The following is a 14526-nucleotide window of genomic DNA, read 5'->3' as shown; positions in this document are numbered from 1 at the left end:
ACATGTTATTGGGAACAATAGGGCCCCCTGTCCTAATCTTCCATCTTCCAAAGAAATTAAAGAACGCATATTAATTAATTGTCACAACAGAAGACATGTTCATTTATTAACATAGTTTTTGAGGGGATTTATTGTCAAAGTTCGTAAGAACATATGTGATGGTTTAGCAAGAGATATTTAACCTTTTTTTTTTGAAAATTTAAGAAAGAAATTAACAATTTAGGAGATTTTTCGATTAATATATGGCTTAAAAAATCTAATTAATATATATTCTAAAAATATAAATTAAAATAATTAAGTTTTATTTTGTATAAAAGTAAAAATTTGATAATTTTTATAAATGTGAGACAATTCTCATATTTTGAGTTAATTTTTTGTCTAAGTTAAAATCCACTTAATTAGAAAAGATCAAATACTTTTATTAAGTACAATATAATTATTTTTTTATGATTATATGATATTTATTAATATTATTTTTTTAATAAATAAATATAATATATAATAATATGATAATATAAACTAATTAGTTAGTTATTAAAATTATAAATAATTACTTTAATATAAACATATAATTAAAAAATTTGTATTATGAAAAAAATAAAATTTTATATAATTATTTAATAATAATTAAATTATAATTTGTTGAGATTTAATTATTTAAAAGTTTTTTTTATTATTTTATATTTTTTATTTACAATAGCATCGAGTCAATAAATTTAATTAGTGATTCACCAATTAAATTAATGAACCAATAAATCAATAATTTTACCAATTTTATTAGAGTTCTAACTACTATGATTTCATGTTTTAGGCTGGTTGAGCAATTTTAAATAATCTTATTTGATTTGAAATATTTTTTATATTATAGAAAATATCTTTTTAAAGATAAAAATTACATCTTCTTAAAAAATTTATAACTATTTTTTTTTTTGGTCAGGTTCCAGGCTAACAGAAAGCCCAGACCACAGAAAACCGGAAACCCCAACCCTATGCACGACCCGGTTTTGGACCCGGCGCTGGATGCATCCTCCTTCCCCAAACTGCAGCTGCTGCTCCTATCTTCACGCCGTTCGTTCCCTGTATCTACTCGCCGGAGCTTTCACTTGGGTCTTCAACATCGTCACTACTATTGGGTCTTCATCATCGTCACTACTACTCTGTCCAACGCTAGTAGAAAGACGTTTATAGGATACGAGCCCAAAAATCCATTTGTTAACCTAGCTCTACTATAATTAAAAAAAAAAAAAAGAAACCTAGCTTTACTCTCATCAAAATGGCATCGGAGGAAGACAAGGCGCTGCCTCTCGTGAATACTGATGACGAGCCGGACTCCCACATGATTAATAAGGTAAGCTTCTACGATGAAATGATGAATAATTTTTTTTTGTTTGAATTTGATTATGGTGCTGTGTGAATTGAAGATGGCAACGGTGGAGTCTGAGATTTCTGAGAAAGAGAAAGAGGAGATACGCCTACTTTATGAGAGAGCAGAAAGAAGAAGGGGGCCCGCCATCAGCTACTTTCCCCGTCGTTCCAACAACCCTCCAAATAAGGTAAGCTTATACTTTCAATTTGATTACGGTGGTGTTAATTGATTAGCCCTAACATGTAACCTAATCTTGATGGCATCGGTGGAGTCTCCTGGTCGAGAAGCAGACCTTGCATTAAATGTGCAGAAACTACGATCAGAACTGATTCACCTCGGCCTATTTGATGAGGAAGCCCCAAGAAGAACATTCCAAAGGAGAAGCCTCCTACATAAGGACCAACAGCAATAGTGTGAATTCATTCCTGAAATAGCTTTCCATTTGTTTCATACCATAGAGTCCTAGATCAATTACATTCAAACTATTTTCTCTAGCTAGTTTATTATTTTTAGTTATGGATTATCATCATATAACAATACATGCTTATTATATTGCTGCTCTCTGGATTCAAATTTACTCACAATATTATATACTATATAATAAAGTGCATTATTTCCGTAAGATAACTATATCAAAACGAAAAACGAAAAACAGGATTGTTCACCTCTCAAAAGAACAGGCTTAATTTGATTTTCGGCCAAAAAGAGCTTGCTGTTAGAGAATGATTTTGTGTTTTGGGACTTACCTTCCCGCCCGGAATTATAGCATTTTGAATGATGATGAAAAATGGACTACCTTATCCTATATAGTTTATATCTAAGTTTTTCTTCTCCGGGCTTGAAGCCCCGTATTAGTACCAAAAAAAAAAATATACAAATTTGGATGTTAATACCAACAAAATATTTATAGATTTGGATGTTGTATGATGAGAAAGTTACAAAAGCTTAGAAGTTAGAAACAATGTTCTATTCTGAAACGGAGAAGGTTGGTTGTGAAGGCGAGGTGAAGGAGGGTGGTGAGGTATGTTGTTCTAAGGAAGATGGTGTTGGTGGGGCAACACCGGTTTCAATTACAGGTGATGGTGGTAGTTTGAAGTGTTCTGTTGTTTCTATGGAGAAGCCATTTTGGAGGTTTACTAGGTCTCTACTAAAGAGAAAGTTGGAAGATGATGTTAGTGGCGCAAAGGTTGGGAATGATAAGGTAAATAACAATGCCGAAGCTGTTGAAGTTGGTGATGATGTCAAGCAGGAAATTGAAGATGGTGCATTGGTTGCTGTGTCCAAGGCTAGTACTAAGAGGTGCCCAACAAGTCTGAAGGAGCTTCTAGCCACAGGGATTCTTGAGGGTGTGGCAGTGAATTATGCTCACAGTGTGAAGGCGTTGGCTGATTTTCCTTCTTATCGCATAGGCTCTCTTTTGAGATATGAGTATTGCTGTTGAAAATGCGAGTGTCTGAATTTGAGAAATTTGCAGGCAAGCAAGGCTGGATAAGCAGGGCTTCGGGGAGTGATTAATGGTGATGGGATTGTGTGCAATTGTGAAGATTGCCATGGTGTTGAGGTAAGTAAAAATGAAGATACACTTTATGTTACTGTATAGTCTAAAATATTGTGTGTCAGTTCCTTTGTTTTTTGTGGAACTAGGTTGTGACTCCCACCTTGTTTAAGCTTCATGCTAGTCGTTTAAACAAGTGCCCCCCGAGTATATATACCTTGAGAATGGGAGTACTCTTCGTGATGTCATGAATGCATGTTTGGATGTACCATTAGAAACCTTGGAAGAAGTTGTCCAAAAAGTCATTGGAGGAGGCTTCACCATAAAGAAATCTACCTTTTGTTTTAACTGCAGAGGTTTGAGATTCACTTGTTTGATTTCCTGTACTTTGTTGACGTGCTTGCAAGCTTATTCCAGTCAGGCTAACAAGTAACACTATTTTATCATTGTACATTTGAAGATGCCAATGTTGTGTCGAGACTATTCTGCAATTCATGCATGGAGTCGAAGGAATGCCCTCCTAACCTCCCCACTCAAACAACCGACACCAGCAATTGCAATGTTTCACTTGCAGTTCAATCCAGGTACTAGTTGTTTGCTTGATGATCATAATTAGTATATCATGGAATACTATAACAATTCAAGAAAGAAAAGCATGACATTTGTTGGATAGCAAGGCATTTTTTTTAAGTCATTGTTATATGTAATATAGGTAAGGCCATCGTCAGAATTTACCGAGCATTTCTTTTCTGTATACTAGCCGGATGACAAGTTTGGTTTCAGGCATTCATACATTGGTGATTTATTTGAGTATCATTTGTATAAATGTATTTGCATGTCACTCCTACAGACGTATTACAAAACTGATTGGAATTTCTTTGCCTCAATGTAGTCATATGATTATATAACATGAACTTTTTTACCATTGCAGATCCCAGGAACCCATTGTGGTTCAAAGTCAATAAACAATGGAATGAAGCACAGCACATCTCGTGATAAGAGTGATGGAAAAGTAACTAAGAAGTAAGCATTTGTGTTCTGTTGGAAAGTGCAATTTTTGTGTATGAATTAAATATTATTTTTATTTGTTTCAACATGTATTTTTCTCTCTTATACGTGAATTTTGAAAGGGATCTACGCTTGCATAAGTTGATCTTTGAAGCAGATGTGTTGCCAGATGGAACAGAAGTAGCATACTATGTTCACGGAAAGGTTGCATTGATAGTGACTCGTCTTTATTTTCCTATTTTTATAAATTATTGTTCTTCTGAATGTGCTTTTCTTGTGTTGGCAGCGACTATTGGATGGTTACAAGCGGGGTTTTGGAATAGTTTGTAGCTGCTGTGACAAAGAGTTACTTCTTCTTATGTAGTGTAATTGTCCTATATATTTGGTTTCAACTAGACATTTGACACTTCCTTTTGAAATACAAAATAAAAATGAATGAGCAGATTAGCCCCTCCCAGTTTGAAGCTCCTGCCGGTTGGGCATCACGTAGGAAACCATTAGTTCTGTTGTTCAAACTCTATTATTGGATTAAGTTATTATCTCCATGCATTTGGCTTTACATTACAAGGCTTGTCGGTATTCATTGCCTCTTTTCATTCGGCCAAAAAGAGCTTGCTGTTATTTATAATTTAGGTAGCAATATATATATGGTGAATTCTATGACGTAGAAGTGATTGTCTTTCTACATGTGTAGAAATGTAGTGTCCACTTTTTTATTATGCCAAGTGTATATGAGAGAGAATTAGAAGTGACACCTTACAATAAATGTTCAGATGCAACAGTAGCATTTATTATTCTCATCACTTGAAAGATTAGTAATATTTTCAAATCTAATTAAATTTAAGTGGGTTAATTAAAATGAGAGAATCAAAAGGACAATAAACTTACTTGAGTTGGGTTTTTTTGTAAATTGATTATTGTGGTAAATAAGATCTGGGTCAATAAAAATGACTCCAAATAATTTCAGATTTTGGTTCTTTATTTTGTTTTTTTTATTATTTATTATATTGTTGAGATCTGAGTCATTTAATAGCAAAATTTTGTGTAAAATACGAAAGACCTGTAGTTGAAGTCGAATTGTGACTCTAGAAGCAATACTTTAAAAAAGTCTAATTACTTTTATGTATCTTCATGTGAAAAAATATTTATACCATTAATTATATCTTTATAATAAAACTATTTGATATATTCCATTCAAATTATATGTTATAATTGTCAAATTGGTCTATTAAAAATTTGATATTATTATATTTTAATAAGGTATATAAGTATTTAATGAAGCACTTTTTTTATATATGTTCAATTAATAGTTAAAATTCATTCAACTTCTTTTATAGCTGTTTGAAAAGAAAAAATATTACAGTCATTATTATTATTATTATTATTATTATTATTATTATTATTATTATTATTATTATTATTGTGTCATGTTAATAAAATTAATACATGTAAAAATAATATACTACGAAAACATATAGCATGTATCATGATATGAAATATTTCAGTAATTGATATGAAATATTTCAGTATTTTTAATCATTAATTTTAATCATAAAATTAATTTTAATAATTGTTAATTTTAATTATAATATATTTTTAATTAAAATCAATAATTAAAAATAAAAAAACACAAATACCATAGTACATGCATGTGAATGCTTTTTATTATACCGTGTGACATGTATTGTAGACCTTAGTCTACGTGCAATAGAGTATATGATTTCCTATCCATATTTGAAGCTTTATAAAGTGAATGCAGGGAAGATGCTATTTTTCATGACTTCATTTGCTATCCATTCTTTTTTCATAATTGTTAGTGCTATAAAACAATATAATACCATAAATCAGTTGAATTATGAGTTTAAAATTTAAAGAATTATTATTACGAAAAAAATCAAAAAAAAATTTATTTGGACTCATTAATTATTCACACAATAATATAATGATTAAAGATCAAAATAAGAGAACCATGAAATTAAATAAGAACAGGAATATTTTTGTTTACTTTTATGTATGTCAATAATCAATCTAAAAAAAGCCCAACTCACCTAAGTTTATTGTCCTCTGATTCTCTCACTTTAATTAATCCACTTAAATTTAATTAAATTTAATAATGTTACTAATTCTTCAAGTGATGAGAACAGTAAATTCTACTGTTGTATCTGAACATTTACTATCAAGTGTCACTTCTAATTCTCTCTCATATACACTTGGCATAATAAGAAAATGGACACTACATTTCTATACATGTAGAAAGACAATCACTTCTACATTATAGAATTCACCTATATATATATATATTGAAATCAATAGGTAGTACATATATTTAATTTCGGCCAAAAACAGGGTTAATATACTCGCAATATATATATATATATTGTTTACCACCATATCTTGAAATCAATAGGTAGTACATATACATTTGTATTTATAATTTAGGTTGAGTTTTAAATTAGATAGATAGCAATAATGATAATGGATTGCAAACTAAAATTGAGGGGTCCAAAATAGCAACTGAAAAAAAAAAAAAAACAGAATTCAAATTGAACAGAGTATTAAGAGTTGTGAGTTGACAACTGATTAAAATTACAGTCAGTTTTGTAACACTTACACTAATAACCAAGAAAAAAAATGCAAATTAAAGGATAGAATCCAGGCTTGAGGGAAAATTAGTCATAACAACAACAACAAATCAACAATAATTAATAGTTTCACTTAGCTTTAAGCCATTAATTAATTACAGTAACAACACTGTCTACCACTTCTTGCATCATCATCATCATCATCTAATTAATCACCTTGAGATGTCACAATTTGAGGTGTATGATCCTACTTGCTCAGCTTCCCAGCTTAACTTAGATGCAACTCTTTCATGTTGTGGGGAATATTCCTACAATTACGACCATCATGTCACCAAATCTTATATATTAATTTCTAGTTAATTGAAGCCAATCATGCATGTATTATGTAGAAATCTACAAGATTCTATTTTGCAAAAAAAAAATGAATTTTTAATTTTATATATATATATATAACTATTTGTGTATTTCTTTTTATCGACTTAAACTTTTAGATTTAGTAATTTAATAAATTTTATGAAATGATATCCAAATTTTTTTTATTTAAAGGTTTAGAATTTGACGTTGTTATATATATTTCCAAAAGAAAGAAATTTCAGTATAAGATAAATAACAAAAGAAAGAATTCTATACAAAATATACGTAAAACAAAAAGAATCTTCTATAAAAAAAACATGTTAAAAATATAATTATTTATATATTTTTTTATATTAATTTAAGTTTTTATGACAAATAATTTGCTCGAAGACAATTTATATTATATATTACTATATAACTAACCTCCATCTTTTTGACAAGCTCTTTTGGTGAAGGGGCAGATACGATTATGTGGCGAGCTTTGGGGCTAATGAAGCCTTCTTCCACAGCTTTGTCAATGAAAGACAATAACGAATTGTAGTATCCATCTACATTCAGCAACCCCACCTTGCAATAATTAAATAATGTTACAAAAATTATTATATTTTTCCTCAATAAAACAAGTAATATATAAATAAGAATAATAAGCTAGGGATACATTAAACAAGTACAATAATTCTTGAATTTAAAAGTTTCAATTTAGTTCTTACTGGTTTGTCATGGATTCCAAGCTGAGCCCAGGTTATGACCTCAAGAAGCTCCTCAAGAGTTCCATAGCCACCTTCATGCACATAAAAACAAATATAAAATTCGAGTTTGAAGTTGGTGGGTTTTTTTTTTTTTGAAGTTGGTGGTTTAATACAACAAAAAAGTGGAAAACTTGGGCCCTAGTTTTTTTCTTAACTTGGGCCCTAGTTTTTTCTTAACTTGGGCCTGTATAAGAGGGACATGGCCCATTTTCCTTTTATTTAATTTACGTCATGATATAGTATAACTGGATGATATTTCAATTTTTGCCCAATAAATAAATAAATAAATAATATATAATCTTGAATGTCATATTTTTTTCTTAACATATATCTACAAATTTCATTTAAGGCTTTATTATTAATCAATATATTATATATATATAAAATAAAATTTTAACTTTTGATATTTATTTAAACGAACGAGTAAATTGATCATTCGATATCCGAATTCGTACCAACCTGGTAAAGCAATGAAGGCATCAGAATGCTTAGCCATCTCTGCCTTTCTTTGATGCATGCCTGCCACTGCTTTTACTTCCCCCACTGTCTCTCCAGTAATCTTGAGGGAGAAAAAAATATATCAACTAAGTGAACCCAAATTATTACTAAAATATTTGGAAAGAGCTTTTTATCACGTTGGAGAAATAAAAGGCTACATTATACAAATATTCTCTGACTTCAGCATCGTATTTATATGGTATCTAGTATATGTTAATATTGTATTTTATAAAATATAAGAATTCGACTGGTCTTATTACTAAGATAGTAATAAAAATAAATTAATAATTAACTCATAAATAATTAAGGTAGGATAGGATAGGAATCTAATAATGAGATTATTGTAGTAAATAATAGATTTATTTAGGGTAAAGTACTAAATTAGTCCTTTAAGATTTAAAGTGTCCTATTTGAATTTAAAAAAGTTTCATTTAGTTTTAATTTAATCTCATCGTGAGGTCAAAGTTAAATAATTAACTAAATGTCCTACATGACAGCAGTACAAGAACAAGGTCGATAATCTGGAGAATAAATACAAGCTTCAGAAGCATAAAATCAACTGTGGATGCATCAATACATTTATTTATTATTCTCTTTAGTTTTATAGAAAATATTTCATTTAAATTATAAAAAATGATAAATAAAAGTATTGATACATCCACGATTGATTTTGTGCCTCTGGAACTTTTACTTATTCCCCATATTATCGATTTTGTTCTTGTACTGCTGTTATGTAGGACATTTCGTTAATTATTTAACTTTGACCTCACGGTGGAACTACATTGAAGCTAAATAAAACTTTTTTGGATTCAAATAGTACACTTTAAACTTTAAGGACCAAAACAGGATTATGTCCAAACGTAGGAGACTAATTTAATACTTTACCCGATCTATTTATTATGTGATGGTAATACCGAAGAATATAATTGAATAAGATAAATAAATTTATATTTTGTTTTGTTAAATTTACCTTTTTTTCTTTAACGAAATCCAACAATAAAACAAATTTTTGAAAATTTAATCAATAAAATTTCATATATTTAAAAATTAAGAAATAATAAATCTAAAATTTATGTTCACTAATTTAATTATTTATTCAAACTTATACATAACAAATATCATCATGTAACATAAAATTTAGAAAACTAATGTATATATATATGATGTAATTTACCCTAAATTAAATGGATGAGATGTCATATATATTATGAATGCAACCTATAACACAACTTTTCTTTTGTATTTTTTCTTTTTTTGGATGATTGTACCAAGAATTTGTGGCATGTGTGAGAATGAGCATTTGCAAGAATGCATGGATAGGAATGGTGGATGAGTAATGATGAGTGGTCCAGAAAGTGGGTTCAATTGGAAATCATATACATAACAACAAAATCATTGTTTTTTCTTGGGAAAAGAAATAAAAGAACAAGAAAACCCCAATTGGTAATTGTTTTATTACCTATGATACACGGACACTGACACGGATACGGGACACGACACGACACGGGACACGTCGACACGCGAATTTTAAAATCTTACATGATACGAGGACACGTATACATATTAAATATAAAGTATTTTTTAGATAAACCGTAATGATATTTTAATATTTTATTGATATTAAAATATAAATTAATTTTTTAAATTATTTTTAATATCTTATTTTAATTATATCAAGTATTTAAAATATTTTTTATTTTAATAAATAATAATATATACTATATGTAACTTTATTTTAAGAATATATATTAAGAATAAGACTGGACACGCTGACACGTAATGGTATTTAGGTGTGTCCAAATGTGTTCAGAGAAGAATTTTTATTTTTTATTGAGACACGGTTTGAACACAGCAGACACACGTGTCGGACGAGTGTCGGTGAGTGCCGTGTTCGAAATGTGTCCAACACGCAGACACGGCAACTATAGAGGTACATAAACACTAAATTATAATTGAAATATATAACATTTTTATTTTATCTATATTAATATTTTCACATTAAAAAAAACATTTATCGATGAATATTATATGGATGATGATAAGGATATGGTGGATCAAATAAAACAAGGCATAGGCATAAAAGAGAATCTAAAGAAGGGTATATGGAAGATGGGAAGAAGGGCCAAAATTGTTCAGAAGGGAAATGACCCCAGATTGCCAGGTGTATTGATTGTTAAGTCTATAAAGCATAAAGAGGTCCTTTAAAATGTGAAATAAAATGCTATAAATTAAATACTAATCTAGGATTATCAAATAAGCTAGTCTGATTTGTCTAAATTTATAGATTATACGGGTTAATTTATTTATTTTTTTCTGTAGGTTTTAATATTTAGGTTTAATTCGTTTATGATCAGTCCGATGTATTATACTATAAGATTTAAGTATTATTAAATTATTTATGGTCATATTCAATATATATGTCTGATTTATTGAAAAAAATAGATTACTAAAATTGGTTAATAACTATTTTAGAATTAATACAATTAATACTAAATTAAAAAAATAAACAATACATAACTCATTATTTTTTTATTAGTCAAATTATTATAATTTAAATTAATTTTAATAAAATAACTTAAAATTTTAATTTTAATTTTATTAGATGAATGACATAAGTAATTATACTTGTTTAACCTATTTTACAATCTTACACCAAAATCCTACTTGAAAATACATGGGAAAAAAAAAAAAAACTAGATAAGAGGGACAAAGTGCAAAATCCATAGACAAACAGGGATAACAAAAGTGAGGTTGGAATTGAAAAGAGGAACCAGCATGGTTGGGAAAATAATAATAAAAAATTAATATTGTGGTAGAGGAAGGAAAAGTGAAATAAGTGAGATAGTTCTCTCTGTCTCTTTGGTTTGTTTGTTTTCTTTTTAAGGTAAATTATACTTCTTGAGTTTTTGTTTCTAAAGTTTGACAAAAATTTAAAAAATATTTTTAAGTTTTATTTTGTGTTAATTTTGTTCCAAAAGTTTATATTGGTTTTAAATTTTTTGAAAATTTAGCCGTCGATAATATATTTGATACAAATCGAAAATTTTTGGGACAAAATTGAAACAAAATAAAACTTAGAGGCATTTTTAAAATTTTTATCAAATTTCAGAGATAAAAAATATACTTTATTTTTTTTTTTTTTTTATATTTTTTTACTTGCAATGATGATTTGATGAAATATGAATCCAAAACAATCTTTAACATTACCTCTCTTGGCATGAGTGTCTTGGGAATAACTCTGCAGAAGACAATATCATGACAAAAAAAAAAAATTAATTCATATTATTATAACAACATATATTCAACATATATATACATAATCCTAATGCAAATTTATAATAAATTAAAAAAAAAAATAAAGAAATAATTCTTACCCAATAACATGGCGACCTCCATCATAAACAGCCTGAGAAACCAATCCCATCAAGCCAATGCTGCCTCCTCCATAAACCAAATCAATATTTCTTGACACCTTTTTTAAGATAACCAAACAGAACCCAGAAAGCTGGTGAATAATTAATATTTATATATGTATATAACAATATATTAACTATATTATAATAGCCTTTCACACTTTATATATTCTCCTCTATCACCAACTACACTATACTATAATTTTATGAAGGTGTGAAACACATGATGAGTAGTTTCGTGATATAATTATTTACATGTTTTTTATTTTTATTAAATTAAACTTTTAATTAAAATGAGTAGTTTCGTGATACGATATTCATGTAAAATAAACTAAAAAAAAATTATACACAATTATATTTTAATATATACTTTTTCTTATCAACTTAAAATTTTTTAAAATACATAGGTTCATAACATTAACATGAAATATTATGTAGATGAAATGTGGATGAAAAATGATGGATGAAGGAACGAAGAAACTTATCAACGGACACCAAGAAAAGGTTGAACCAAACCAAGAATACAAAAAAAAATATAAAAAGAATATATAAAAACATAATTAAAAGGGAATTCAATTTGACACTTCTGAAATATTGCATGTAAATACTCAATTCCCAAGAAAAGAAGACATCAAAAGAAAAGAGTATATTATATTTTAGAAAGAATTTCAAGTATACCGAGAATACTGTGTTTTAACCGTTGATTTATCCGAATTATGAAAAATATATATAATATATATTAATTAAAATTAATGGTTAAAATAATTGGAATACCGGTGTTTCTCGATACACTTGAAAATTTTCTTATATTTTATTACAATATAAATATAATACAATAATAATAATAATAAAATTTATTTAATTAATTTAATTAATTACCAGTTCTTTGCCAAGGTCAATAGCAGCATCCTTATAGCTACTCTTGTTCCCAGGGCTACTACCACAAAACACACATACCCTCTTGAACCTTGATGATTCTTCTTCTTCTTCTTCTTCTTCTAGTTGTTGTTCTTGTTCTTCTTTTTCTTCTCTCTTCATCATCTCACACTTGATTCTCTTGCCTTCTTACTTTGCATATATTATAATATATATACTATATATGTTGAAGTAGTAGTAGTAGTAGTAGTAGTGTTTCATTTCATATGATGAGGCTATATATGTAAGAAGGGTATGTAATAAGGGGTGTATCCTATTGTGGAACATAACATAACATAAGATAAACCATATTAATTATATGTTAATCACATCATCATGACCAGAATAGGGTTGTGTGTAGAGAGAAGAGAAAGAGAAGAAGCATTTGATCCATACATAAACGTGTGTTTGTTTTTTACTTTACCTATGGACTATGGTCCCCTATACCATAAAAAGAAATTAATACAATTTAAATAAAAAAGGCACTAGTTTCCGTGGTCCTATGTATTTCAAGATGACAATAACATCATTATTATGCGTTTTTGTTGAATTGGGAACACAAACATGAATGCTGTCCTGTGATCTCTCTCTCTCTCTCTCTCTCTCTCTCTACATATTTATTAGTTTATTTTTTATTATATGTTTAATAAATTGAAAGATTATAGTGGATTCAAGTTTGTTCTGTATTTGTGTAAATTTGTGTAATTTTTTTTCTTTTTATTTATCTTATGAAGTCATAAGAATTTTAATATTATATTATGATATTATTTTAAAACAAATTTAAATCGATAAAAAAGAAATATTGAATATAATCATATCTCTAATACTAGTGTAAAACTTCAATTTTATTATTGATTATTATTATTTAGATACTTAAATCAATACGTTAATTATAAATGAAATTCAACAAGAATAGAGTTGAGATTATCCAAAAGCAAATTTCTTATCAAGCTAATAATCTCAATCAAGTGAGAACATAGTAACATATACACGCACCCAAACATTTTGTCCTTTTATTGTTGTTCTATGAATTAAATTATGAATATCTTTTTAGAAGGTAAAGAAAGTAACTAGAACACACTAAAACGGTAAGCGTAAAATCTGAGATTTTAGGTGTAGTAATATATAGGGTTAAATACGATTTTAGTTCCTAACGTAAATGTCAAAAATTTATTTTGTTTTTTATCTTTTTTTTTTTTCGCTACAAAATGGTCCCGAATATTTTAGTTTGTTTTAAAATTATTCTTTTTATAAAATTTTTTATTTTTATTACAAATTATTCCTAACTAAAAAAATTATAAAATAAAATAAAAAAGAAAAAAGAAAGAAAGGAAACCAGGAAGGGAAAAGAAAGAGAAGGGGGAGGGTGAAAAAGAGCGGGGGAAAGAGAGTCGGGGGGAAGGTAGCGCCGCCGCCGTCGTTGCTGCTTTGTCGCCGTTTTCGTCATAATTTGCAGCGTCGCCACCACTGCCGCAGTCTTTTCCACGCGATCCGCCACTACCACCACATCTCTCCTCCTCTCGCGATTCGCAGTTTATCGTCGTAGCCCCTTCTACTTTCACCACTGCCGCAGCTCTTTTTTCTTTAATTTTTTGTTTTTGTTTTTGTTTTTGGTTTTGCTTTTGTTGTTGCTTTGATTTCATTATCCATTGTTGTTGTTGGTGTTGTTCTTCTAGTTATTGTTATTTCATTGTTGTTGTTTCATTGTTTTTGTTTTCTACTTTTGTATTCTGCTTCTGTTTTTGCATTTTGAAAAAGATGGGGGAAAAATATTTTCATTCGAAAGACGATTTTTAAATAAACTGAAACCTTTGAAATCATTTTCTAACGAAAAAAATTAAAAACGAAATAAATTTTCAATCCCTACATTAGAGACAAAAATCGTACTTAACCATAATATACAATATATACTATATAGTCCTTTTTGACACCCACATAGGAATTCAGACATATAATATACATTGATCGTCATAGAGTTGGGACCTGCTTTCTTATTTAAAATTATTCCTTTTCTCTTATTGCAGTTATTTTAAACTGTTAATATGGTTTTCAATACTAGTAATTAAGACTACATACAAAAACTAGTTGAAAGTCTTACAAATTTGGACCTACTAGAATTTGGGTTTAATTATTACATTGATTACTA

The 14526-nt window shown here is 28.5% G+C and overlaps 2 protein-coding genes across 6 annotated transcripts; one reads left to right on the top strand and one right to left on the bottom strand.

The window, feature by feature from the left end:
* Positions 1 to 995: 995 nt before the first annotated feature.
* LOC110262348 (uncharacterized) lies at positions 996 to 4436 on the top strand. Of its 5 annotated transcripts, XM_088510184.1 has the most exons (9): positions 1069 to 1348; positions 1422 to 1553; positions 1638 to 1777; positions 2841 to 2927; positions 3011 to 3217; positions 3322 to 3445; positions 3793 to 3884; positions 3992 to 4073; positions 4156 to 4436. In XM_088510184.1, coding segments are annotated over exons 1-4 (348 nt in total). In that variant the 5' UTR covers positions 1069 to 1273; the 3' UTR covers positions 2842 to 2927; positions 3011 to 3217; positions 3322 to 3445; positions 3793 to 3884; positions 3992 to 4073; positions 4156 to 4436. The 5 variants fall into 5 exon arrangements, with proteins under 5 accessions (XP_088366311.1, XP_088366307.1, XP_088366309.1 ...); XM_088510185.1 differs by lacking the exon at positions 1638 to 1777 and having other exon boundaries at positions 996 to 1348; XM_088510183.1 differs by having other exon boundaries at positions 1064 to 1348; positions 1638 to 2927.
* A 1970-nt stretch (positions 4437 to 6406) lies between these two features.
* LOC107629231 (cytokinin riboside 5'-monophosphate phosphoribohydrolase LOG1) lies at positions 6407 to 12580 on the bottom strand. The gene is made up of 7 exons (XM_088509656.1): positions 12345 to 12580; positions 11427 to 11524; positions 11260 to 11290; positions 8014 to 8113; positions 7516 to 7586; positions 7229 to 7372; positions 6407 to 6759 (listed from the first exon to the last, which is right to left on the bottom strand). The coding sequence occupies exons 1-7, from the start codon at positions 12504 to 12506 to the stop codon at positions 6664 to 6666; spliced, it is 702 nt and encodes a 233-aa protein (XP_088365782.1). The 5' UTR covers positions 12507 to 12580; the 3' UTR covers positions 6407 to 6663.
* Between the last annotated feature and the right edge of the window lie 1946 nt (positions 12581 to 14526).

This window comes from Arachis ipaensis, chromosome B3, assembly GCF_059453495.1.
Source record: "Arachis ipaensis isolate K30076 ecotype BB chromosome B3, ASM5945349v1, whole genome shotgun sequence".
NCBI lineage: Eukaryota > Viridiplantae > Streptophyta > Magnoliopsida > Fabales > Fabaceae > Arachis > Arachis ipaensis.
The sequence above is the reverse complement of the archived record's forward strand: the minus strand, read 5'-3'. Positions and strand labels throughout refer to the sequence as shown.

Coding starts and splice junctions, on each gene's coding strand:
- LOC110262348 (XM_088510181.1), top strand. CDS start 2,328: ATGTTCTATTCTGAAACGGAGAAGGTTGGTTGTGAAGGCGAGGTGAAG.
- LOC107629231 (XM_088509656.1), bottom strand. CDS start 12,506: ATGATGAAGAGAGAAGAAAAAGAAGAACAAGAACAACAACTAGAAGAA. Junction 11,525..12,344: donor TTGACCTTGGCAAAGAACTG/GTAATTAATTAA, acceptor ATCTTAAAAAAG/GTGTCAAGAAATATTGATTT. Junction 11,291..11,426: donor GGAGGTCGCCATGTTATTGG/GTAAGAATTATT, acceptor TGTCTTCTGCAG/AGTTATTCCCAAGACACTCA.